Source organism: Temnothorax longispinosus, chromosome 2, assembly GCF_030848805.1.
Source record: "Temnothorax longispinosus isolate EJ_2023e chromosome 2, Tlon_JGU_v1, whole genome shotgun sequence".
In the NCBI taxonomy this organism is placed as follows: Eukaryota; Metazoa; Arthropoda; class Insecta; order Hymenoptera; family Formicidae; genus Temnothorax; species Temnothorax longispinosus.
In genome coordinates this window covers 17,077,579-17,101,695 of record NC_092359.1, presented here as the reverse complement: position 1 = coordinate 17,101,695, position 24,117 = coordinate 17,077,579, and the positions used below count along the sequence as shown (strand labels likewise).

At 36.9% G+C, this 24,117-nt stretch overlaps 1 protein-coding gene, 2 long non-coding RNA genes and 3 pseudogenes across 4 annotated transcripts; 3 read left to right on the top strand and 3 right to left on the bottom strand.

The window, feature by feature from the left end:
- Nucleotides 1-120: 120 nt before the first annotated feature.
- LOC139807944 (uncharacterized) lies at nt 121-5,736 on the bottom strand (annotated as a pseudogene).
- A 1,016-nt stretch (nt 5,737-6,752) lies between these two features.
- LOC139807949 (general transcription factor 3C polypeptide 3-like) lies at nt 6,753-8,447 on the top strand. Its single transcript, XM_071769466.1, has 3 exons — nt 6,753-7,096; nt 7,173-7,370; nt 7,492-8,447. The coding sequence occupies exons 1-3, from the start codon at nt 6,933-6,935 to the stop codon at nt 7,820-7,822; spliced, it is 693 nt and encodes a 230-aa protein (XP_071625567.1). The 5' UTR covers nt 6,753-6,932; the 3' UTR covers nt 7,823-8,447.
- Nucleotides 7,621-9,249, bottom strand: LOC139808148 (uncharacterized; annotated as a pseudogene).
- Nucleotides 9,250-9,969: 720 nt separating this feature from the next.
- Nucleotides 9,970-12,122, top strand: LOC139807952 (uncharacterized). The gene is made up of 3 exons (XR_011730739.1): nt 9,970-10,539; nt 10,961-11,259; nt 11,773-12,122. It is a non-coding gene; the product is annotated as an uncharacterized lncRNA (long non-coding RNA).
- On the bottom strand, nt 11,857-15,048 carry LOC139807951 (uncharacterized; annotated as a pseudogene).
- A 110-nt stretch (nt 15,049-15,158) lies between these two features.
- On the top strand, nt 15,159-20,473 carry LOC139807953 (uncharacterized). Of its 2 annotated transcripts, none has more exons than XR_011730741.1 (4): nt 15,159-16,132; nt 18,174-18,383; nt 19,242-19,375; nt 19,908-20,473. It is a non-coding gene; the product is annotated as an uncharacterized lncRNA (long non-coding RNA). The 2 variants fall into 2 exon arrangements; XR_011730740.1 differs by lacking the exon at nt 15,159-16,132 and adding an exon at nt 17,214-17,616.
- The last annotated feature ends 3,644 nt before the right edge of the window (nt 20,474-24,117 follow it).

The following is a 24,117-nucleotide window of genomic DNA, read 5'->3' as shown; positions in this document are numbered from 1 at the left end:
TATATACACATTTTTGTCATAAATCTTTTCACAAATCACATCCTTGTTGTTTCTTAATTTTAAAAAAAGTTTATTTCCAAACTACATATATATCACTTTTTAATTCGGTAATCTTCTCATTTTTTCTTATACATCATGAAAATGTATTCATTGCAGGTTTTTTAAATTAAATTTTTTGTTTCTTATTCATTATATTTTAGGTCACATTATATAAAATTTTATACGATAAAGATCAGGTGCCATTTCTTCAACGGTGGCTTTATAAATAAATTTTTGGATTATATCGTAAGTTCCCAAGGTTTTCCGGACGTATATACAGTAGGGCAATCGAAAGCGTTGACCGAGCATCGCGATTTTAAATCAAGCACTCGTACTTCGGGACAATCATCAATCCTAAAAGAAACAAGAGTTTACAAATGGCGACATTCTGCGTGTATCGGTATTCATAGTCGGTTCTTATTTCAAGACTGTCTTAAGTAATGTCTTAAGATGCTAATACGGCTCTGTGATTGGTTCATGACGTCTTAAGATTGTACTTATAAGACGGTCTTAAAAATAAGAATCGACTATGAATACCGCGGCCTCGTGCGTATGTATACCTCGGACAAAATCTATCCAATGCATCCTTCAAACCAAAAATTTGCGTTGCATTTTGGATATTTCCCGAAGTAAAAATCCTAGAAACGCTTGACAATGCACGTCTGTCGCTTGCAAGTCGATCGTTGGGTCGATTGTAATCAATTTGTCGGGCGTGCAATCACGTTTTTCCACTTTACTACAGAAATAAAGATAAAAGCATTGAAAATTATGTTAATTTATCTCTACTCGTGTTTATCTATTCACTTACTTCCACCGAGATTTATTGATGCTTGACAAATTACAATATGCGCTGGGATGCATTGCGACTCCGGGGAAGTTCCAAAGCAGATACGCTTTCGCCGCCATCAGCAACAATTCGTTACTTAAATTTTTCGCAATACTCGACAATTCCGTCCTAACGCATATAATTAATGCTTATTAAAATGTAATTTGATTGGAAAATTTAAATAAACAAAAAGAAATACATTTTTAAATGGGCTAAAGAATTCGCGAAGCGATAATGTGGGATATATTATATTATACGTATAAATATGTAATATATTGAAATCATATGTTTCAAGTTCTTTTTTTAGAGAAAAATATTTTTCCATTTTGCTAACTCTATCAAGAGCTGCAAAGCAGTTCCAGAATTATTAAATATATATGTATATTAAAGCATAAAAATAAAACAAGAAAGTTCATATGTATCATTCATGTTATGTAATAATCGTATAATTATTACTTGCTGAAAAATTCGTCGATTGCTAAGTCGGCAATGTGAATATTATGGCATTTTGGTTCGCCAGTGCCATTTTAAGATAAACTTCCGATTTATTCGGTATACCGGAAGCACGCACCAAACTAATTAAGTGTATCTACAAAAGAATGACTGTGATTATCCTTAATTAACATCGTATTTTTGTTATCTTTGAAAGAAAAAGAGAAGAAATAAGATGATGAAGTCTATGTTTTGTTCAAAAGTTAAGATTAAATATGATAATTCTTAAATACTTATATTTAAAAAATTACGTTTTATTAAAAATTTCTTTTTATTAAAAAATTTCTTACAAATAAAATATAAATAAAATTAAAGAACTTTAACATACATTCAGATTGGGTTGTTCTCTCGCTGCAGCCTCGATATAACAGAATTCTCTCCCGGACCAGACCTGTGCAGCTTCCTTCACGAAATAGACATTAAAGGAACATTTATCCTCGGAAATCTTCAATTCACTAAATTGAAGATGAATGGACAAATTTTGATAATTTATATATTTTTCAATTGAAAAAAAAAAATCAAATTATTTTGTTTTTAAGTAGATATATATTTGTACAAAACGTAAAAAGTATTAAAAAGCACCTTTACATAAATTAAAACGGTTAATTAAACCTTGAAAACGATAGGCGTGAATTATAAAGATCAATTAATTAAATATCTGCAGAAACATTAATTAAGTTACTTTTATTCACCTTTTGTATACATTTTATTAAAATAAAGCTCTATTTCTTCATTTAATATTGCCAATCTTTATTCTCTTGAAAGCGTTAATTGATTAAATTATTAGTGATTATTTACCAGCAATTATCGCTCCCTATGGATAAAATATCGCCGTGACAAAGACAAGAAGAACAAAATATCGCTGAGACAAAGACGAGAAGAACAAAACCGCTAATGACAAGGCACGCTGCCATAAACGAGCTGAAAAGATCGTTCGGCCACTTTCTTAATTGATTCGCGACGCCCTTAAGCATCAAGCTGTGGTATTGAACCCTTCGAATCGGATCTTCGACGTACACATACGGAATATCAACAATTCCATTTATGCCTTTGTCCAAAAAGGGAAGTCTGTCGTCCTCGTCAAGATCTAAGAAGTTTCAAATCTATTATCATTATAAAATCGTTTTGTAAATATTATTTTATATAAACATATTTTTTATCGTCATTTTACTTTTATCGAATAATATATATAATTTTACCATAATTACAAGTATCTCATTTCATCATAAATCTTTACAATCATATCATGCAGATACCAAAAAAAAAAAAACTTCTGTGAAGAATTCGTGTCTCTTCAACGCGCGATACGTAAAAATTGATTGTAAGAACGTTCCATGAAATTAAAACTTTCGGAATATTATATTTTGATAAGATTATTATACATTCGGATACTTACGTTCGGTTTTCGGCATTCCACTAGTTTTGTCGCACTGCACTTCTGACTCTCAATCAACGACGCTTCAAAGTCCCGATAACTTACCAAGTGGACACTTCGTAGTAAAGCTAAGTGGATTTGAATCGAGTCGCAATGATGAATCGAGGTTGAGAAATTGATGGTGAGGTGTCAAATTGCGCAATTCAAACGTGTCAGACTTGCGCAATTAAACGCAAATTAGCTCAATAAACATCACATACACTCGACATACCTCGAGCATCCTTGGCACCTTCGTTTTTTTTTTTTTTTATCGCATGTGTTCATGGAAAGATGGAAACTGTTTTATCTTCCTTTTACGTCAGATCTAATTCACATCATTGTGGTTTAATAAAAAAGAAAAAATGTAGATATTAAAAAATTTGCCTTATATAACAATTACACATATACAGAAAGCATTTGCATATAGTGATGCAAAGTAGCTATTACAATTATTAAGTATATCACTTGGTATTTGTAGTGATTTTCGAATAATATTACAATCAATAGAATATCACAGTGAATCAAAATAACTTATCGAAATATGCATACTGTCCGTTCTCTGCAATGTTTTGTAAGTGGCCGTGTGTGCCCCTACCAAAATGGCACCACACTTATCAACCGTGTTTTCTTGCAACTCTTGCAAGCGTTCGATCGCGTCACCTGAAGTATATAAATAAATTCAATAACAATATTTATTGCCCTGATGTTCTCATCGACGATCTCATCAGACAAGAGCTTATAGGCAGACATATTGTGGAGTGGAGTGGCACCATCACGACTCGCAGAGAGTCGCATATGGTGTATATCTCTAAAATTTCTGCTAATACTTTACTAATTTTCTGGACTTTTAAATTTATCTCTCTCTTCCTCCTTCTCTCTCACAAATAGATCGAATCATTAAATATTTAATCAATGAGTAACGTAAATCAAATATGATCCAAGTTCGTTGTGTGTAAGTTAGCTGGATTAAGTAGATTAAAAAATCTTCTGGCTGAGTTCTTGGTTATTAAGATCAAAGAACGAAATTTTCTCGGTTCTCGAATAAGAATACTATGCAAATGTAAAATGATTGAGTCAGGTTTCTTAGTATTTGTATATAACAATCAATAGTACAGATGATTTAACATATATATTCGCTATGCATGCAAGTACAAATATGAATTGAATGCAATAAATAGTAAAACAATTTTTGTTGACACGTAAAATTTATTAAGATAGGTAAGGTCTTTATTGAACAGTCTTCTACGTTACATAATGTATAATGTGTGTGGTTTATCACCCAATGCTTCCGCTACGTGTGTCTAAAAAGAATTCTCCATCAATCTCTGGATTCCCGCGCAAGCAAAATTTAGGTAACAATTTCTCAACTATCGAAATATAATCCAATTCGATGAGAGTTACGAGAAATTTGGCTTTCAATTCGACAGCCACATTATCCGGTACGTCGCAAGACTCTATTTCGTCACTATTTTGGCTTCTCGATGGAGCTAACGTAGCTTTTCCTTTCACGTTATTACGTACTTCTTCCTTCTCGGACTTGGGATCGTTGTCCGTTGTCCCTTTTTCTCCCTCCTCTTTCTTCTTATATCGTATTTGAATATTTGTATACTTGACTATTATATCTAAAACATCTCTTAAATTGCTTCAGCGCTATTAGCACATCAGTCACGATATCAACTTCATTTTCGTTTAATGTAATGAGATCATGACATTTGATAAATGTAGTAAAAATGGTGGTAAAAATATCCTCGACTGCTGCTAGTCCATCGTTATTATACTTTTGCACAGTACGTTCGGCTAATTTCCAATTGATGAATCAATTTTGTATATCCTCGCAAGTACGCTTTTTAATCTCCGATATTCCGCTTTCTAATCTCCGCTTTCTAATCTGTCTTTGGAGGCGTGCTCGCTCCTCGTATAAACTTATGTTCTCTGGACTGGCTTGAATCGCTTTAGAGTAACACGTAATCGCTTGCTTCATATCGCCGCTTTTCTCTGACAATATAGCTAATCTTATCCACTCATCTGCATTTTTCGGGCTAAGATACGCAGCGATTAAAGCATATTGCAACGACTTCTCTGGTTGATCATCTTGATATATCATAGCTAACATCCGAAACGGTTGTGGATCGGCGCTCGGTACCAAACTAAAAGAATAATTGATGGAGAATGTTAATCAAGGCACTCACTCGAGCAGCTCGAGTACGTAAAAATTTTAACCAAGCGTATTACGCTACGATAACACGATAGAACCGTGAGAGAACTTACCTAATGATCTCCATGCATATTTGAGTCGCTAACTTAATTTTTCCCTTTCCGTACCAAAAATTTGCCTTTCCCATAAGGCATTTCAAAGCTTTCGGTAAAACGCGCCTTTTCCTTAAGTGACACTGGATCCAATTTGCCTTGTGCGACTTCGGTTCCATGATCTTTTGTACAGCGACGTGATCGAATCCGATCGTCCTTCTAAAAATAGAATTAAATGTAATTTTCGCGAATTAACTGTCAAAATGATTAAAGATCAAAGGCCTTTAGCCATACCTGGACGCATCGCTTTCTGTCATTTCCAGATCTATATCAGGATATTGATCCATCCTTGACGAATATTCGCTAAATGTTAACTCGCCGTTCAAGAACTGTTTTGTTAACCGATCTTCCTCGTAGGCAATTAGCGACGTATCCTCGACAAACTCATTTATATCCATATCTATTGAGCTGATGGCACTTTCGTCCAATTCTTCAATTATCACCGGTGCTACGCTACTACTATTCTCACTGATGGCGCAGAATAATCGAGGATATTTCGACTTTTCAACTGATTTACTACGATGAAAGATAATACGCTGCTTTGCACGTTTAACGGAAATACAATCTTCTTCTTCTTCTTCGTCTAGTTATTGGCACAGCTTTCCTTTCGTAATCGCATCACGGAAATACAATAAGTCTCGCAAGAAGAAGGCGGAAGCAATGTCCGGAAACATAAAAATATATAGAAGTGAAAGTCTCATGCTAGTGATTTATATTTCCACCAATCCTAATAGGTCAATCTATATACATCGCGCGCCTATATAGATAGGCTGAGTTTCCACTGAGCGCGTCACGCGTCGCGTCGTCACAAGTTAACCAATCAAAACATCCCATTTTATTACATTCTTGTGACGGAATCAAAATGGGATGTTTTGATTGGTTCAACTCGGACGACGCGACGCGTGACGCGCTCAGTGGAAACTCAGCCTTATGCTGGGTCTACAATGCGAGTCGCAAAGTCGTGAGTCGCAAGAATTGACCAATCACAGTCGATTATTCTCCTCAAATTCGACTGTGATTGATCAATTCTTGCGACTCACGACTTTGCGACTCGCATTGTAGACCCAGCATTAGGGTGCCTCCCCATGTAGGACGGAATCTCGGAATCATTCTGATTGGTCTTATGGGACTAACCAATCAGAATGATTCCGAGATTCCGTTTTCCGAGATTCCGTCTTCCATGGGGTGGCACCCTCACTCCTTCCCGCCTAAATAAAGGCCTTCACACATAAAATGCCGTAAGGACGTAAAACGTAAGCGTAAGAAAATCGATCAATCCCAATCAAGTATTTTCCCCTTCTGGAGTTACGGACAGCACAATACTTGATTGGGATTGGTCGATTTTCTTACGCTTACGTTTTACGTCCTTACGGCATTTTATGTGTGAAGGCCTTAATTCTCGCACATGGACTACATCATCACGGGAGCTGAGGCAGCTCATGCGCTCTCATGCGCTGCACAATATGGCGCGGCATTGTGGTGGGAGAACGTTCCTATGCGCGCATGAATTGCATATGGAGTGAAACGGAATGATCTTGTGCGCTTCTATGCGCATCATGCGTGAAACGGAACGCACCCAGATTGACCTATTACGATTGGTGGAAATACAAATCACTAGCATGAGACTTTCACTTCTATATATTTTTATGTTTCCGGACGTTGCTTCCGCCTTCTTCTTGCGAGACTTATTGTATTTCCGTTAAACGTGCAAAGCAGCGTATTATCTTTCATCGTAGTAAATCAGTTGAAAAGTCGAAATATCCTCGATTATTCTGCGCCATCAGTGAGAATAGTAGTAGCGTAGCACCGGTGATAATTGAAGAATTGGACGAAAGTGCCATCAGCTCAATAGATATGGATATAAATGAGTTTGTCGAGGATACGTCGCTAATTGCCTACGAGGAAGATCGGTTAACAAAACAGTTCTTGAACGGCGAGTTAACATTTAGCGAATATTCGTCAAGGATGGATCAATATCCTGATATAGATCTGGAAATGACAGAAAGCGATGCGTCCAGGTATGGCTAAAGGCCTTTGATCTTTTAATCATTTTGACAGTTAATTCGCGAAAATTACATTTAATTCTATTTTTAGAAGGACGATCGGATTCGATCACGTCGCTGTACAAAAGATCATGGAACCGAAGTCGCACAAGGCAAATTGGATCCAGTGTCACTTAAGGAAAAGGCGCGTTTTACCGAAAGCTTTGAAATGCCTTATGGGAAAGGCAAATTTTTGGTACGGAAAGGGAAAAATTAAGTTAGCGACTCAAATATGCATGGAGATCATTAGGTAAGTTCTCTCACGGTTCTATCGTGTTATCGTAGCGTAATACGCTTGGTTAAAATTTTTACGTACTCGAGCTGCTCGAGTGAGTGCCTTGATTAACATTCTCCATCAATTATTCTTTTAGTTTGGTACCGAGCGCCGATCCACAACCGTTTCGGATGTTAGCTATGATATATCAAGATGATCAACCAGAGAAGTCGTTGCAATATGCTTTAATCGCTGCGTATCTTAGCCCGAAAAATGCAGATGAGTGGATAAGATTAGCTATATTGTCAGAGAAAAGCGGCGATACGAAGCAAGCGATTACGTGTTACTCTAAAGCGATTCAAGCCAGTCCAGAGAACATAAGTTTATACGAGGAGCGAGCACGCCTCCAAAGACAGATTAGAAAGTGGAGATTAGAAAGCGGAATATCGGAGATTAAAAAGCGTACTTGCGAGGATATACAAAACTGATTCATCAATTGGAAGCCGAAGATTGTGAATCTATAATAAAATACGCAAAGGAATTAGCCGAACGTACTGTGCAAAAGTATAATAACGATGAACTAGCAGCAGTCGAGGATATTTTTACCACCATTTTTACTACATTTATCAAATGTCATGATCTCATTACATTAAACGAAAATGAAGTTAATATCGTGACTGATGTGCTAATAGCGCTGAAGCAATTTAAGAGATGTTTTAGATATAATAGTCAAGTATACAAATATTCAAATACGATATAAGAAGAAAGAGGAGGGAGAAAAAGGGACAACGGACAACGATCCCAAGTCCGAGAAGGAAGACGTACGTAGTAACGGACGGTTTAATAACTCGCAACAGGTTCATTTTAACACACCATGTGTTATTTATATCACAAGACATTAAAATAAGAAAAGATTTATATATCAATATGCACTGTATGAAATATATCAAGAGCCTTGTCGCTGAACAATATATTATTCATAATTTCTATGTTTATTACTTTCATCTAAAAATAAAAAGACATTACGGACTATACGAACGTGTTATCAACTTATAAGATTCTAAGACGATTTCGATATAAAATCAGAAAAAATAAAGATAATGTAAAAACTCATTCTATTCTCCGTTATTGTTATTCCAGATAGATTAATCCTATGCAGCCTACATAATCCTAACTGCAAACCTCCTAGCATTAACATTTGCTTGTGCAAGACTTCATAAAACATTTCTATGTATTCATAATCAAGAGATATGTTAACTCTGTCATCTCGATCTTCGATAATGCTGCAAATTAATAAATAGCGGTATAAAATATGTGCTACAAGCAATACTGGATGTTTCTGTATAATTCTAAACGTTAACATTCGTACGCTGATAATATCTTTCTCAGGTCTGGAGTGTGAAATTTAACTGTAATTGTATCTGTAACCGGTAATTCTGGCACTGTGTATTCCATTTGAATTTCACCAGAAAGTATCGGTTGATCCTCTTTGTCAGTTGCGATAATTATAATTGGAATCAGCCAGCTTAAGTCGTCCTCGTTAGCTGGTAGTGCAATTACCAAGCAATCAAACATACGACCAATGATAGCGTGCACTGCGTCCATACAGCTGCGAGTGCCACGACATAGCAAAATCTTATGGAATTCTGTATATTTGATTCAGTCTGTGTTATCCTCCAGAATAATAATATCCCTTTTTAAATAGGTTTCTCGACATCCTTTTCACGACCTATAACGTCTTAGCTATAACTTCAATCTAAAATATATTTTAAGCAAACTTAAACTTTGTTGCATTTCTAATATACATGTTCGAATAAGATATTAAGTAAAAGATCAAGAATTAAAATTATGTGTCGATTCTTTTACCGTGATTGCTGGATGATTTTCTTGATCTGGAGATATTACTTTTCTCCATCTCAAATTCTAAAGGCGAAGATTTTCCCCTACCCAGTCTAACTTTCAATAGTCCTCGCTTATTTATTTTTGTGTACATCGACTCGCAACCTAACCGACGCTATTCTAAATCTTACAGTTAATTATTTCTGCGTTTACATCGGCGAGCATATTTAAATGCATGATATTTAATTAATAACACGTGCGGTTTTGACAATGGAAAATAACAGTGAAAAACCACACGAAACAGTGACGTTGATTCTTAAAGAAAAGCGCTTCAAAGTTTCTATGAATAGAAATTCACACCACGCTGTCAAATCATTTTTCAAATGCACGCTGCTTCACGTTACGGCGATCGTAATTTCTTAAGTTCACGTTACGTTACTTCGCGTCCGTCGCGTTCCGTTACGTTAAGTTCATCGTAATCCCGGCATTATGCGTTGATGGTTGATGCCACGTTACTTTACGCTACGCTACCATACGAGAGTCTTGTGCGGAGGCTCTAATGATTTATTGAAAAAATGTAAAAAAAAAACTACAGTCATAATTTGCATGTAGCTTAACATCACATAACATATATAATTATTTATAAATACGTAAATTTTATTTACAGAAAAAGCTAGAAATATGACGGGTTGCAGTGCGGATTATTGTACGAACTCATCGAGCAAAGGCTTCCAAATGTGTAGATTCCCGCGAGAAGAGAAAAGAAGAAAAGTATGGATTGCTAATGTTAAGGGGATCCTAAAGCCGTCTGTAATACCGGCTTTTTTTCTTAGCACTAATCTTTTAATTGACTTTATAGACATGCAAAATTCTTGTCTAGAATTAAAGTACGCATCAAAATCTAGGTCATGGTGGTCAAATTTATATCGAAAACGAAAAAAAATTAATATTTTTGTTAATTTTTGGTATACGTGACGACAATATTTGCTTTGTACAAAAATTCCACGATAAATATCCACAAAATTAGACCGGCATGACCTAGGGACAACATTTAAGAACAATATCGTGCAATTAGATCTAAGATTGAAAACCTAGAAAAAAAGATTACTTTATATAACTTTTATATGTGCAAAAGCACATTCAGGTTGACAGGATAAGCAATATTGCGTGTGGCAAGAGATGGCGCAGTAATCGAACAAAGACAGATGCCTCATCTCGTTAGACAAGGACAGATATAGATATATGACAAGAAAACAGAATTAGAAATGTTGACATTAATACCGACGTCGAGGAAGTTCAGCCTTCACTTTAGGATCCCCTTAACCGTGCAGACTGGGTTCCTGGAGTGAGTTCGGCATTGTGTTCAGTAAGTACAAACATAATATATTTATTTGACTTATGTCCATTTCTACCAATATAGATTAACTTTAATCACGGTTTAACTTACTTTTTATCTTTTTCTAGTTCTTGAAATTAGAGAAAGATAAAAGTTAAGCCAAAATCAAAGTTAATCTGCATTGGTAGAAATGGATATTAATGATAAGGAAAAGTTTTAAAATCAATTTTGCTTATTTAAAAGTTAAGTTCTTTACATTTTTTATAAAAAAGATTACTATAAGTATTAACTATTACTTATCATTTTTACTATTAATTTTACTATTACTTATTATTTTTAGGACTAAATATAATTAACAAAAATAACAAAGTTTATTTAATACACAAAAATAATCTATATTTTATTGTTACTCCTTATTTTTTCTAATTAAATTACTCAATATTTTTGTCAGATTCATTTCTCAGACGAGATGTGGGAAAAAACACGGGGAGATAAACGCCGCTTGAAATCGACAGCAGTTCCAACTATTTTTGCTGATCGTCTGATACATACATCTGTACGAGAAGAAGATGAACCAATTAGTATTACACTACAAGGGCCGAAAGTTGAAATCTCGGTCCTGCTCGTCATGGTGCCCTCGGCAAAGTACGTACTTTCGACCGAGGTATGAAGAAAAGAATATTCCTGAAAATGAACATGAAAATTTTAATAATATATCGCAAGAAGCACAAGAAAGACCCATAAATAATGGTAAGATCTCATTACATTACATTACAGTATTTATTAGTGAAAATATAAAAATATTTTTTAAGAAAGTAAAGAATTATATGTTAAAATTTTTAATTTTTTAATGTTTATAATACTTGAATTTTGTATACTTTTTTCAATTATTAACCGACATTGAAACTATAGAACTTGTTTTGATTATATGACATAATATCGGAGTATACTATACTACTTTTCCCTTAATTAAAAAAGAAACCTTAAAAAATGTTTGTAATAATAATAATTATTTGAAAATTATGAAGAAAATCTAAAGTGTGTTCAGAACTATTTTAAATATAATAAATATACCGCTTTTTGTATAAATAATGAAATACAATACTTAAATTATCATTTTTATCATAAATTAGTCGAAAATTCGAACTTTTAAGCTAAAAATAAATATTTATTATTTTTAATAGAGCTTTTTTTAAAACCAGTATTTAATTCTTTTTTCTGCGACCAAATGTCAGTTTTCTATTTCAAAAAATTTATGTGCAGGTGATGTTCATAACAATTCGGAAGAAATTCAGGAAACTGAAGGAAGTATTGAAGAACTGAAGGAAAAAACGTCTTTCGAAGAAATACTTGAACAACGATTTAATAGATTACAAAAATTATATAAATCGGAAAAATCTAGGATAGCTTTGAAAAAGAGTCTTATTGCAGCCAATAAACGGAATAAAAAATTACAACAGGAAGTACCTTCAAACAAATTAAAGGAAAGTTTATCTTGCATTCTAAATGAAGATCAAATTAAATTATTAACTCGAGAATATAAAAGAATGCCTCGTTGATGCAACGAAACTTTGATAAATGCTTACAAATTAAAATTTACATGTGGTACAGCAGGTTATGAAGAAATATTACGGCAAAAACTTCCTTTCCCTTGTATTAGAGTACTAACAAGAAAATTGGAAAATTTAAAATTTTTTAGTGGTGAGGTAATTACAGAAGTATTCGAATTTTTAAAAATTAAAATTGCTTTGAAAAAGGTTTGTACAAAGAGTGTATGATAGTTCTCGACGAAATGAGTATTACACCAGGAAGGTTTTACGATACATCAACGAATATGTACGTTGGCAATGTAACTCTAGTCGGGCACGATCATACTGCAACGGCAACTCATGCATTAGTTGTAATGTTAGTTGGGCTTGGTGCAAGGTGGAAACAAGTAGTGAGATACGATCTTACGGGCGATTCTGTAATAACTATACAAGGAAGATATCGCGTTTTTGAGATTTATAGGGGACTTGTCGAAATCGTTTACGTAGAATTGTTTGCCCTCCGTTTTGTACAAGGCATTCAGGTCCTTGTTGTCAGGATACAAATTCTTCGAACACGTAACAATATAATATAAATGAACGGCGACAGACTACAATATATAGATCACTTGCTATTTTGTATCATTTATAATAATAAATTGTAACGCTGCAACCAATCCTTAAAGGACACACCGTCCACGGTCGTTTCGTCGAGTGCCATTGCTTCTTGTACATCTTGGTTCGCTCTAAAAACATGATTAAAGTTAAAATAACTGTAACTTCAGATCTTGACGGTTTAACTTACCAAGCACTCAGGACTGCGTCGAAGCGCTTGATCTCTTCGCGCGCCTGATCGCAAACGATTGTGGCGAGATTCAGCAGCTCCAAACTATTGTAATTACACTTTTCTCGTGACGGCATTAACTTATCTGCGCACTCAATCTCCTCAGTTGACGACGAACAGTGCAGTTTCGTGTAAACTATATTGGCAATCGCGTTTTTATAGCATTTTATGAGGGAGTACATCGGTATTTGTATTATTATTATTGGGAAGTAAGGCTTGATCCTCGAGCACTGCGGATTGACTGAAGTGATGAAGACTTTGTCGAGACCACATATTGCGTGTCTGCGAGAAAATTTGTTCATTATATATTAGCTTTACGATAATAATGTAAAATTTAACGTGAAAAACTTTTATACCAACCTGTATAATCCCACATCTCCTTTCAACATTACTTTCGGTAAAGCATTGAAATCCAAGATATTATAAAACATATCCAGTTCGATGTCCAAGTCCAAGCATTCTTCACGCATTTTGCGTCGTAATTGCGTCGACCTGTAACGCCATTATCTTCTGCAATTCGTAATGCAGCTTCTCTTTCTCTTTAAATATGAGCGTCGGCGTAGAGTTTAAAACTGCTATAGATCGCTGAATGTCTTTTATATATTTATCCTGCAATATGTTCGATATCAGTATCAAGGGTATGTAGAGTGTGGAATATGCCAATACGTACCATCCGTGCGTCAATCGTCTCTATGTCGGACGTTAATCGAGCTATGTCGAGATTGAGCAAGGAATTTTCCTGGATAGTGTTCTTCAACTTCTGAACTTCGTTTTGCCGATACGCCTGTTCGGGTTCTAACTTTCTCACCTCCAAATTCAGAGCTAACCACGCGTTCACATCTTCGTGGGCTAACGATTGCAAGACGAAGTGTGCATTAATCTTAATTTCATTTTTTTGTCAATTATCTTTTCTCATATTTTGATATCTTTTCACGGTACCTCTATTAGTTCAATGAATTCCACTAAGCGTTGTTGGTACATGTTAGCTCTAATATTAGACGATATGCCTTTCGAAATACTGCATATGTATTTACCGCAAGCTCTTGCGATACCAATATCTATATTTTCGCCCACTACACTCGAACTGCCCAAGTCGCTTTTGGTCTCCAATTTCATTAATGTGTCTAAATCTTGCGACAGCGTTTGATACAAGTGTGTCCACAGCGGGTGTACCACTGAGAGAGCTCGATACCTTTGTCCATATCTGTTATTGGAAAATGTCATTTTCGTCAATACTATTTTACATGCAAATATTATTTTATATCCTATAAAAAAGATTTACCTATTTCTTATCTATGGCTGAACGACGCAGATCTGTTATCATATGTAGATTCTCCCTTAATTTCTGTTGATCTATGTCCATAGAGGTGTTTGGCATTAAATGCTGGCACACTCGTCTCATGTCGCCGCAATCTTTCAGTTGCTTGCTGGTTTCGCCGTGTTTTAATTTGAGAAAATCCTTCCTCGTACTGGTTACCGAACACTTGGTCTTTATATCCTTCAATCGTTGCACTAACAATTTTATGGAACTTATTAAAACTGTATTGAAACATTCATATCAACATTTCACCTTACTTTTTTGCCTGACAGTATAGTCCTGTTCTTCGTATTCTTCTTCCAGCGCAGATATCTGTTGTTTCAATGTGCTGCTTTTAGATCTCAGTTGATTCAACTCTCTCATAGATGAAATTGCAGAGTCGTTCAACCCATGCTTCAGTTTGTACAGTAAAATGTTCTTTCTTATTTTACAGGCTTGGGCCGCAGGAAACACAGAATTGGAAATGTCCTCCCATAATAAACTCCAATACTCCCTTGCACAATCTGATAAAAAGAAAAAAATTGGTAAGTCGATAACATGGCAAGCTCCAGTAAATAGATACAAATAGTAATGGATACACAAGTAAAGCAGGGCACACACACCTTTCGTAGAACGTAACAGTAAGGTTCCGACCAATCGTGTTGCTCGATTCTTACTTCTACGGTTACAGACGGCCGAATTGAGCAACGCGATTGGTCGAAACCCTACTGTTACGTTCTACGAAAAGTGTGTGTGGCCAGCTTAAGACGAACATTTTCTTTACTGAATCATTGTAATATTGTCGACGGACACTCGAGCTGGCGAGTCCACGCAAAATTATCTGCATCCTCGTTCATAATGATTCCGTTCCTGGGTAAGAAAATACAATGAATACGCAAAGGTTCCAATGGCCTAACATATTTTTATCTAACAGTAAAAGATACTATAAATATATAAAAGTATTTAAATAAAACCAGGAGGGATTATTTATTCGAAAACAGTCTTTTAACTTGCAAAAATTACAATCTTATAAATACTCTGATTTCATGTAGATAGATCTACATATTTCTTTTAAAAACTTCAAATATACATAGAGTAAGCTATTCATTAATTTATGACAATTCACAAAAATTAAATCCGTCTTGAGAACATCACGTATAGGGTTAATTGTCGCGCAATCGCCACGAAAAGAGAGAAGCAATATTAGGCAATTTTTGGCGTGACTCTGGTATAAGCAACCAAAGGGTACCAAACTGCACCGGAACCAATAGCAGCCACGGATAGCAACTTTGGTATATGTACCAAACCATACCAAACGATCGCCAAAAATCGCCTATTATTTATACCGGTCAATTTTCTTGTCGTGTAATCCCAGTTGATCCCAGTTGACAGTGCTCGTAAACAGCGCCACCGGCCACGTGCCACGTGCTGCGCCCGGGCCGGCACGCGGCGCGGCGGCGAGAGCGGCCGAACGTGATTCGGCCGGATTCGGGCGGATTCGGGGGCTCGACTCGGCGCGCGGCGGCGAGAGCGGCCGAACGTGATTCGGCCGGATTCGGAGGCTCTCGGCTCGACTCGCCGCGCGGCGCGCGCGCAAGTAATACGTCGTCGGTCGTTTTGAACGTCGGACGTCGGTAAGTACTTCCATGGTGTAAAAAACATGGTGTCCATTTACACCATGGGTACTTCGGTACGAGTCGCGGGTCGCGCCGAGATGTTGTCGCTCGTGTAAAGTAATTTTTTTCTCGTGAACGAAATGAAATCCTCCGGTTACAGAGTGTGTGTGTGTTGCGAGCTGAATCGCCGAATATTCTGTTTCTCCTCGTGTCGACTACAACGAGTAGGATTGCCGAAATGAACGCCGAGTCGGCCGAGTGCCGTGCTGGACGCCGGCGTACGTATCACAGCCGGGCCTTGAGGCTCCTCCCGGCTGTGATTTGACGGGTCTCCTGCAATGTAAGTGAATTGTGTATGAGAGACAAGTGATTCGGAGCGCGATACATCCGAATCTTTAATAGAATCGTTGGCCTGCGTGTCTCAATGAGACGATAACCTCGGAGCTCGTGTCGGGTCTCTTGCCTCCGTTTCGATTTCTACTTCGAATGAGTGAATCGCGTGGAAAGACGCTTCGGTGAACAGCTCGAACCTCTCATTAAGCACGGGAGTTAATAATCGTTATCGAGATCTCAACATCTCGGGTACTCGCAACCCGTCGCGTCGCGTAAAAGAGTCACGGTCGGTCTCGCTCCGCGTGTACTTGGCACGAGACACTACCGTGTCTTGTCTCTTGATCTATTGAGTAATTAAAGAGAATATGATATTATGATCGCGCGTTTAGCGTTCTTCTCACTTTGCTTGTCGCGATCGCGAACGATCGCGAACGAGGGAGCGAGAGCTTGCTCCAAAATGCGTATGAACGTCGAGAGTGCGACGTAACGAGCTCAAACGTGTGTATGCGAATACAATTCCGTTTTTCGTTCAAAAACAGACACGTAATTTGCTCGTTCACGTAATTCGTTACGTTTACAAATGTTTCAAATTTATTTGTATGTGCTCTTAATCTAACTTTGTAGAAAATTAAGATTAAATTGTATCGTTTGTAAAAATTTCGTCGCGATTGTTCTTGCAGTGCGGTGATCGCGCATACCATAAAAGACGATAAACCGTCGCGTCGTACGTCGTCAAGATACTGTCGTTTTGCGGGTGTGAACTTAATTTAAGACTTGTTGATATGCGGTGTTCAAACTCAAGGTGTTGGAAAAGTTTCGAGAAAATAAACAACTAGAATTTTTATATTTCACATGTTTTCATCGTGATGCGTTTATCTCGGCACGAAATATACAAAATTATTTTCTCGGAATTCAAACGCTCGAGGTTCACCCCATTATTTGGGCCAATCGCGTGTTTTCGTTATCGCGCGCGTAGTAATTTCGGCAAGTACGCCGCGCCCCGCGCCCGGCCGCGCGAAGGAATGTAAGGGGCGGGGGACAGTCCGGGACAGTTTCCACAGTTCCCATCAGGACACAGGATACCGCGTGATACGGCCGCGACGCGGCATGGATCCTTCCGACCTTCGATCAGCTTCGATCGTAATCGTATTCGGTCGCGAGCGAGCGTGATGTGTGTAACGTGGTGTGATGTGCATGGTTACGATAACGGGACACGGTGTTCGCGAGTACGTTCGACGATCTCGCAATCAGAATAGCCGACATGGGCGCTTATCGCGAAAAATGCGGGTTATTGTTAATCGTCTTCCAGTATGGTGTACGCGACGCTTGCGAAGCCTTCGTTTTCTCGTCGCCGTGTTTCGCGCATGACGGTGGAATCCCTGGAATATCGACGCGCGATCGAGGCCGGCGTTCGCGCGCGAGACAATTTTACATCCATTAAATACACATCGGAGGCATCCGAGTATCGTGCCTCGCCTCTCCTGTAAGTAAGTACGTAAGCTTCATATTAGTTCGACGCAAGTACGTGCGCTCGCGAATGCGATCGCCATGTCGATGTCGTGCCGTCGAGAAGCTCGCGCGGTTTTCGTCGCGAGCGTGATATATACATCCGCCATGTTTCCCGTGCGTCGGTGCCGTTTTCCTGGAAGACGCTCGTCGCGGTCGTTTTTTTCGGGTGACGGGACAAATATTTATACGCGAGCGTTACTTCTGTAGTAACTTACGATAATTCGATTTCACGTAAATGAGGGAATTATCGTTTACCTACCCTAATTTAGGATCTCTTTTTATCCAAAAAAATATTCTTTTTCAAATATTACTACTAATATGAAGGATAAAAATGACTTGAAGAACTCGTGTGTGTGACTCGTGTTTCGAGAAATATCACCGAGTATTTTTCCTGTAAAGATAAGAAGTAGATTTAAGAGTATTTAAGACCCATCGACAGCGACATATTATTTGTCTGTCATACAAATTGTATTACTGCGTAGCGAATAAATTAGTAGGTATGTTAACGATACTGAAGAGATACTCTTGTCTCGTTCCAGATAATTGTTCGTTGGTGGATTATCATAGGAGACAACCCAAGAAAATCTCCAACGTTACTTCGGCCGTTGTGGTGAAGTCATCGATTGTGTTGTTATGAAAAACAGCGAATCTGGTCGCAATCGTGGATTTGGATTTGTAACATTCAGCGATCCCGCTAATGTTTCTCTGGTCCTTCAAAATGGTCCCCACCAGCTTGATGGACGCGTACGGTATGTATCCTAATACTTTATTTTAACTAATTATTCGAACACGATCGAGAACTAAGGTAACGTACACTTGCTAATATCAAATAAATATTACAAAGTTGAAATAATAGCAAGAACATTTTTTTCTTACGAAAGAAATATGTATAATATTATGTCTTTAAATATACTCTCCAGATAAAATAGAAAAAATATAGTGATTATTCTATAACAAAACTGCATTAGTAAGCGTAATTAATTCGTTTTTGCTCTTTCAATTTATCTAAACATAAATCAAGATTGTAAGACGCAAACCAAGCTGTAACGTTTCCTTCTCGATTAATTAATTTTCGATAACTCAGCAAAACAGTTTATCGACACCTCTTGCTATCCGTCTCAATACGATCGGTGTGTAAGCGGAAAATTCTCTCTAAAAGACAAATAACAGTGATCGATAACTTTTCAGTTTATTATCCGCATATATATTTACAGAGTTTATCGTACGTGGAGTTGATTATATATATGTATATATATATATATATATATATATATATGTTATTATATACGTGCTTTTATGCATTCTTGCAATTCTGGAATAATAATCGAAGACTCATAGTTAAGAAATATGATAAAGATTAATGCATTACATCGCTTTAAATTCGTAATTTTAAGATATCGTTCAATATTTATACTACTTTTTTTATATAGCTTTAATGTTTTTAATTTCGTATAGTTTTAAATTTGAATTCGTGATATATACAGTATGGCACGAACTGACATTTCCGTTTCTTTTAATCATTATTAAACAAATTTGTGTATTTTAACTCGAAATAAATATATCCGTTTAACGCTACTGAAACTTAAACGTTAGAATTTCTTTTTCAGAAACAAATTTTCCTCATTGGACGATCGGCTACGTACCGACATCCGTCTCCAACATACGACTGATTGCAAATAATGCAAGTATGCGTGAAGTCCTCTGATGAGAGTTGATGATCAAAATGGAGTATTGCATAATGGTTAGTATAGAAATTTTAAATTATTTACGACATATTTGGTAATGTTCGCAAGACTGACTGTCAGGATGCAATCTCTCTGCACGCAATACACAAATTTGTTAAATAAATGCTTATTAGCTTATTTATCCCCCAAATTGTAGTTGATTTTCAAATTGTTTGCAAATGTTTGTTGCCTGCTAGAGAGAATACTTTTAGTTTGAAATATTGTTTGGATACCAATCGTTAGTTATTTTTATTATACATCTGTTTTGTTTTGTGTCCATGAAACAAAGTCATTTTTAAAGGGTCTCTTTCTCAATTTAAATTCTGTTAAACGTTCGCAAGTTTAGTCAGTAGTGAATTCAAGATATAGAAGGAGACCAATGAGCCCACGGAAGTCATACGAGATGCTTCGTCTCGAGTTAATCGGAGTAATCTCGTTGAGTAATCTCGATTCGTCTGTACTAATTTGATTATTTGTTGGTGATCTATTTTTTTTTAATTCGTATGTTTATTGCGTGTGCCACTACATACGGTTGTTCTTCTGTTATAGAAATCTCGACTGATGAACACCTGCAGCTTGCAACAATGCTACACTGACTACACGACGAGTCGTTCGCACGACGATGAAATCACGTACGGAACGGACGTTCGTAGGATTGACGACGCGACCGGTAACGAGACGAAGCTGTTTGCCGGAGGTAAGTGCCGTGACGCATCAACTTACTTATCTCTCAAATTATAGTCGATTTTTAAATTATTTGAAAATGCTCGTTTTATACCTTTAGTTTGAAACTTTATCCGTGTAACCGTGTAATTCATTATATTTGCATTGAGGATTTGTTTTGTGTCGGAGCAAAGTCATTCGTGTTGACTTGTTACCTTAACGTTTCCAGAATCTCTTCATAATCTCTCTCAGTTCGAACTTGGTTAGACGTCGAGTCACTAGTGGATTAAAATAATTCGAAAGACAGTGAAAATGAAAGCTGTTATTTTGGTGGAATGTGTGCTCGTTTACTTGGTGTCGATATATCTTTTGCCATATATTTTTCCAAATATGATATACATATATGCACATCGTAGGTTGAATGATTCGAATGCGTCAAATAATAATTAATATTTCACGCTACTTTCTTTAATGTAATTTCAGTATAAATTTAATTTAACATAGTTTTTTAATGTAAATTTGAAATTACACGTGTATGAAAGAAATTGTTTGTTTCGCTTCCAATCTTTGTGAATCATATTCGTCTTGAGATAAATATTTGTTTAATATCGCTAAAACATTGAATGTGATATCACGAGAGCAAGTGACCAAGAAATGTCTTGACAAAGGTCGATAAATCGAAATTAAATGAGATTCTGGAGACATTCAATTTTGAATACATCGTTTGATTCTGTTAATGGACTTCAATAAACCTCGAGATGTTAGCACATAATTGTGTGTGAGCACAGAAATTATTAATATATATTTAATAATACGCAGTATTTTTTTGTACCAACTTTCAGAGATGTAGCTATTACGGCGCGCAATACACAAAATTCTCATCAATTTATTTATCTTCCAAATTATAATCAATTTTCAAATTATTTGAAAATGTTCGTTTTATTTACCTTTAATATCATTCGTGTAACCGTTATATTCGCATTGAGCATTTGTTTTGTGTTGGAGCAAACTTGACTTGTTACCTTAACGTTTCCAGAATCTCTTCATAATTTCTCTCAGTTCGAATTTGGTTAGACGTCACTAATGAATCACTAGTGGATTAAAGTAATTCGAAGAACAGTAAAAATGTTTTTTTTTTTGCATTATCTGCTCGTTTACTGTGTGCGTTGACATATCTTTTCCTATATATATTTTTCAAGCTATACCGCGTTTCGAAGTATTTATAAGCGCTATTTTATCGATACTAGAACGATGTTTTGAAAAATTTTATTGGATATTTGGAGGACTTCATAATTTGGTAGAAGTAATACTTTCATTAATATTCACTTATTTTCTATGTCTTATTATAATTGTCATATTATTATTTTATTACATCATATTTATGCCTTCGTACATTTGTGTTGTATAAATGTTAATAATTAATTTTCTGGACAACTTCCTTTAATGTAATTTCAATGTAATTTTAATTTAACATAGTTTTCAATTTAAATTCAACTAAAAATTTGAAGTTACATGCGCGGTGCGAGAAAAAAATTATATTATTCGTTTTGCTTCAAGGTCAGAGTTAAATTCGAATTAAACGTTGTCACGGGGCACATAATTATAATAAAATTGTTACCGATTACAATAAATAGCGATCTGAGTCGCAGTTGACAGAAATGCTAAGTGCATTTTCTGTATATCTATTCTAAACAGTCCTCTGTAGAATTTGATGTATCCTGGTATCAGCCATGCTCAACGTCGGAAATTATCGATGTATGTCCGATATTAAGTGGAAGTAAGGATCGGTCTCGTTTTTTGCAATCGTCAACTTGACTCGCGATTTGCCTCGCATCTCGTATCGTCGTCGTGTCGCGCGGTTTTAGAATGAAATTACCGTCGATTTCGGAACACGGATAAAGGACACGAGCGGACCCTAAATCGAGCGGATCGTATAGCTTCGTTCGTAGCATCTCCGACGTAATTCTTCCGTCGTCGTGTAATAAAGTACGCGCCACATCGCGAGATTAATACCGGGAGTGCGCCGATGCAAAGTGTCGCGCGATCATAAGTGACGATATCGTGTTTAATTAGCGATCGCAGTCTATCGTCGTATGTTCAATCTTGTAATTTAATCGTGTATTGATATTTGGCGATCATGGAGGGTAGATACTATGTTCATGAATCGATGATTTAGGATTACAGTTAAGCAAAATCCTGACAAGCAGCAAGTGTAGCGTCGACGGTTGTTCCTGGCGAGTGAAGTTGGCCATGTGAGTTACGAAATTCCGTCATGTAAGACTCGCTTGTCGCGTCTACCTGCGGGGCATCACGGGCCGACGGGATCGTCGAGCGGATCGTACAGACATCTCCGACGTAATCGTTCCATCATCGTGTAATAAAGTACGCGCCGCGTCGCGAGATTAATACCGGGAGTGCCGTGCAAAGTGTCGCGCGACGATATCGGTCGATTTTCGCTCGTGAATGTCGTGAGTGAGTGCGTCGACGGAGATGCGACATCGGTGAAGGACCACGGAGAGGAGGAGGGGGCCTGGGAGGCATCGGGCAACGGCGGAACGACCGTAAGGTGAGTAATATTCGTTTATTATTTTATATCACACGTGCGTGGAAAGTGGCCCATTACGCGCGCGCCATCTGTGCGACAAATGGCCAATTCCCCACGCGAGAAATTCCCCACTCGAACCCGTGCGGGAATGAGATATTATGCAACACGTGCATGGAAAGTGCCCCATTACGCACGCTACGCGTGCGTGATAGACCACTTTCCAGGCACTTGCAACATAAAATAAGGAGTGTAAGTCGTGTGTAAAGATGAAAATTCCCGGGTACGGAGTTTACGCACGAGCCGAAGGCGAGTGCGGTAACCGCACCCGGGAATTTTCGCCTTCGGCTCGTGCGTCCACTCCGCACTCGTGTCCAATTCTCAACTTCCCGCACTTGTTACACAAATAACTATTGCTGTCCCGTAGCGGATTCCGCCACTTTCTCAAGCGCGACGTGATTCGCCCTTACATTATACTCGAATCTTATTACTCGTACAATACAAGTATCGATTATCTTGGGCACTGCAATGCTTTAATGTAAAAATATTTCTGTTACAGATCAACGCAGGGTTACAACTTATAACTCCGCTGTTGCGCATCGGCCGGTGAGTGATTTCTCTATCTTCTCTAATTTATGTCTTCAATTTTCACGCAATTTGTTCGATTTTCTGATATTTCGCTGTTTAGCATAGTCGAGAAGACGGTTAAACAAATTATGAAAGATTAGGGCAAAATTGATGCGTTACAGAAAATAAATTAGTAATTAATTCTTATTGAATAAATATCGCGCTACGGCATGGTGAACGAGATCGCTACTTGTCGCGGCAAAGGTTTAGAAGAGTATATGTATAGCCTGTGATCTAATCGATTGTTTATGATCAATTATCTATAATTGGTTGTCTTAATCACCCATGTTTGGGAGAAGTGAGATTACTTTGGTCAATTTTAAAATTTTATTTTCTGTTAAAGGCTAGATTATTATCAAGTGCTGTATGGTTTATTAATCGTTTTCCTGCCAATGCTATTGATATTTCACTTATGTCTAAGAGTGGTGTAGTGTGTTTCTTCGAGAGGTACCGGAAAATTATCTATGTGTTTATGTTCTCTGTTGAAATCCCGTTAAGTACAATACTTTTTTAAAATTTATTTGCTATTTTGTTAAACTGATTGAGACACTTCTCAATTTGCTTTCTACAGAAACAAACCTAGTCTTTATTGATAATTCTATAAAAACATTTTTTTTAATAGCTCTATAAATATTCTTGCTGCATTCTCAACCGTTAAGCGTGTACAAAGTACTTTCTCGCACCTTGCTTTTAGCTTCACCAAGTCGTACTTCTCCGCTGCAAATAGTAACTTCGTAATTTTCTCCAAATTATCTATTTTATTTGTGTAAATGAATCGCAACATTTCTTTCGCGGTTTCACAATCTATGTCTTCAATTTTCACGTAATTGGTTTGCCTTTCCGACATTTCGCTTTTTAACATAGTCGAGAAGACGCGACTTTGTGCAGCGAGAATTACTTTGTGCGCTGGAATTTCTTTTCCCTCCA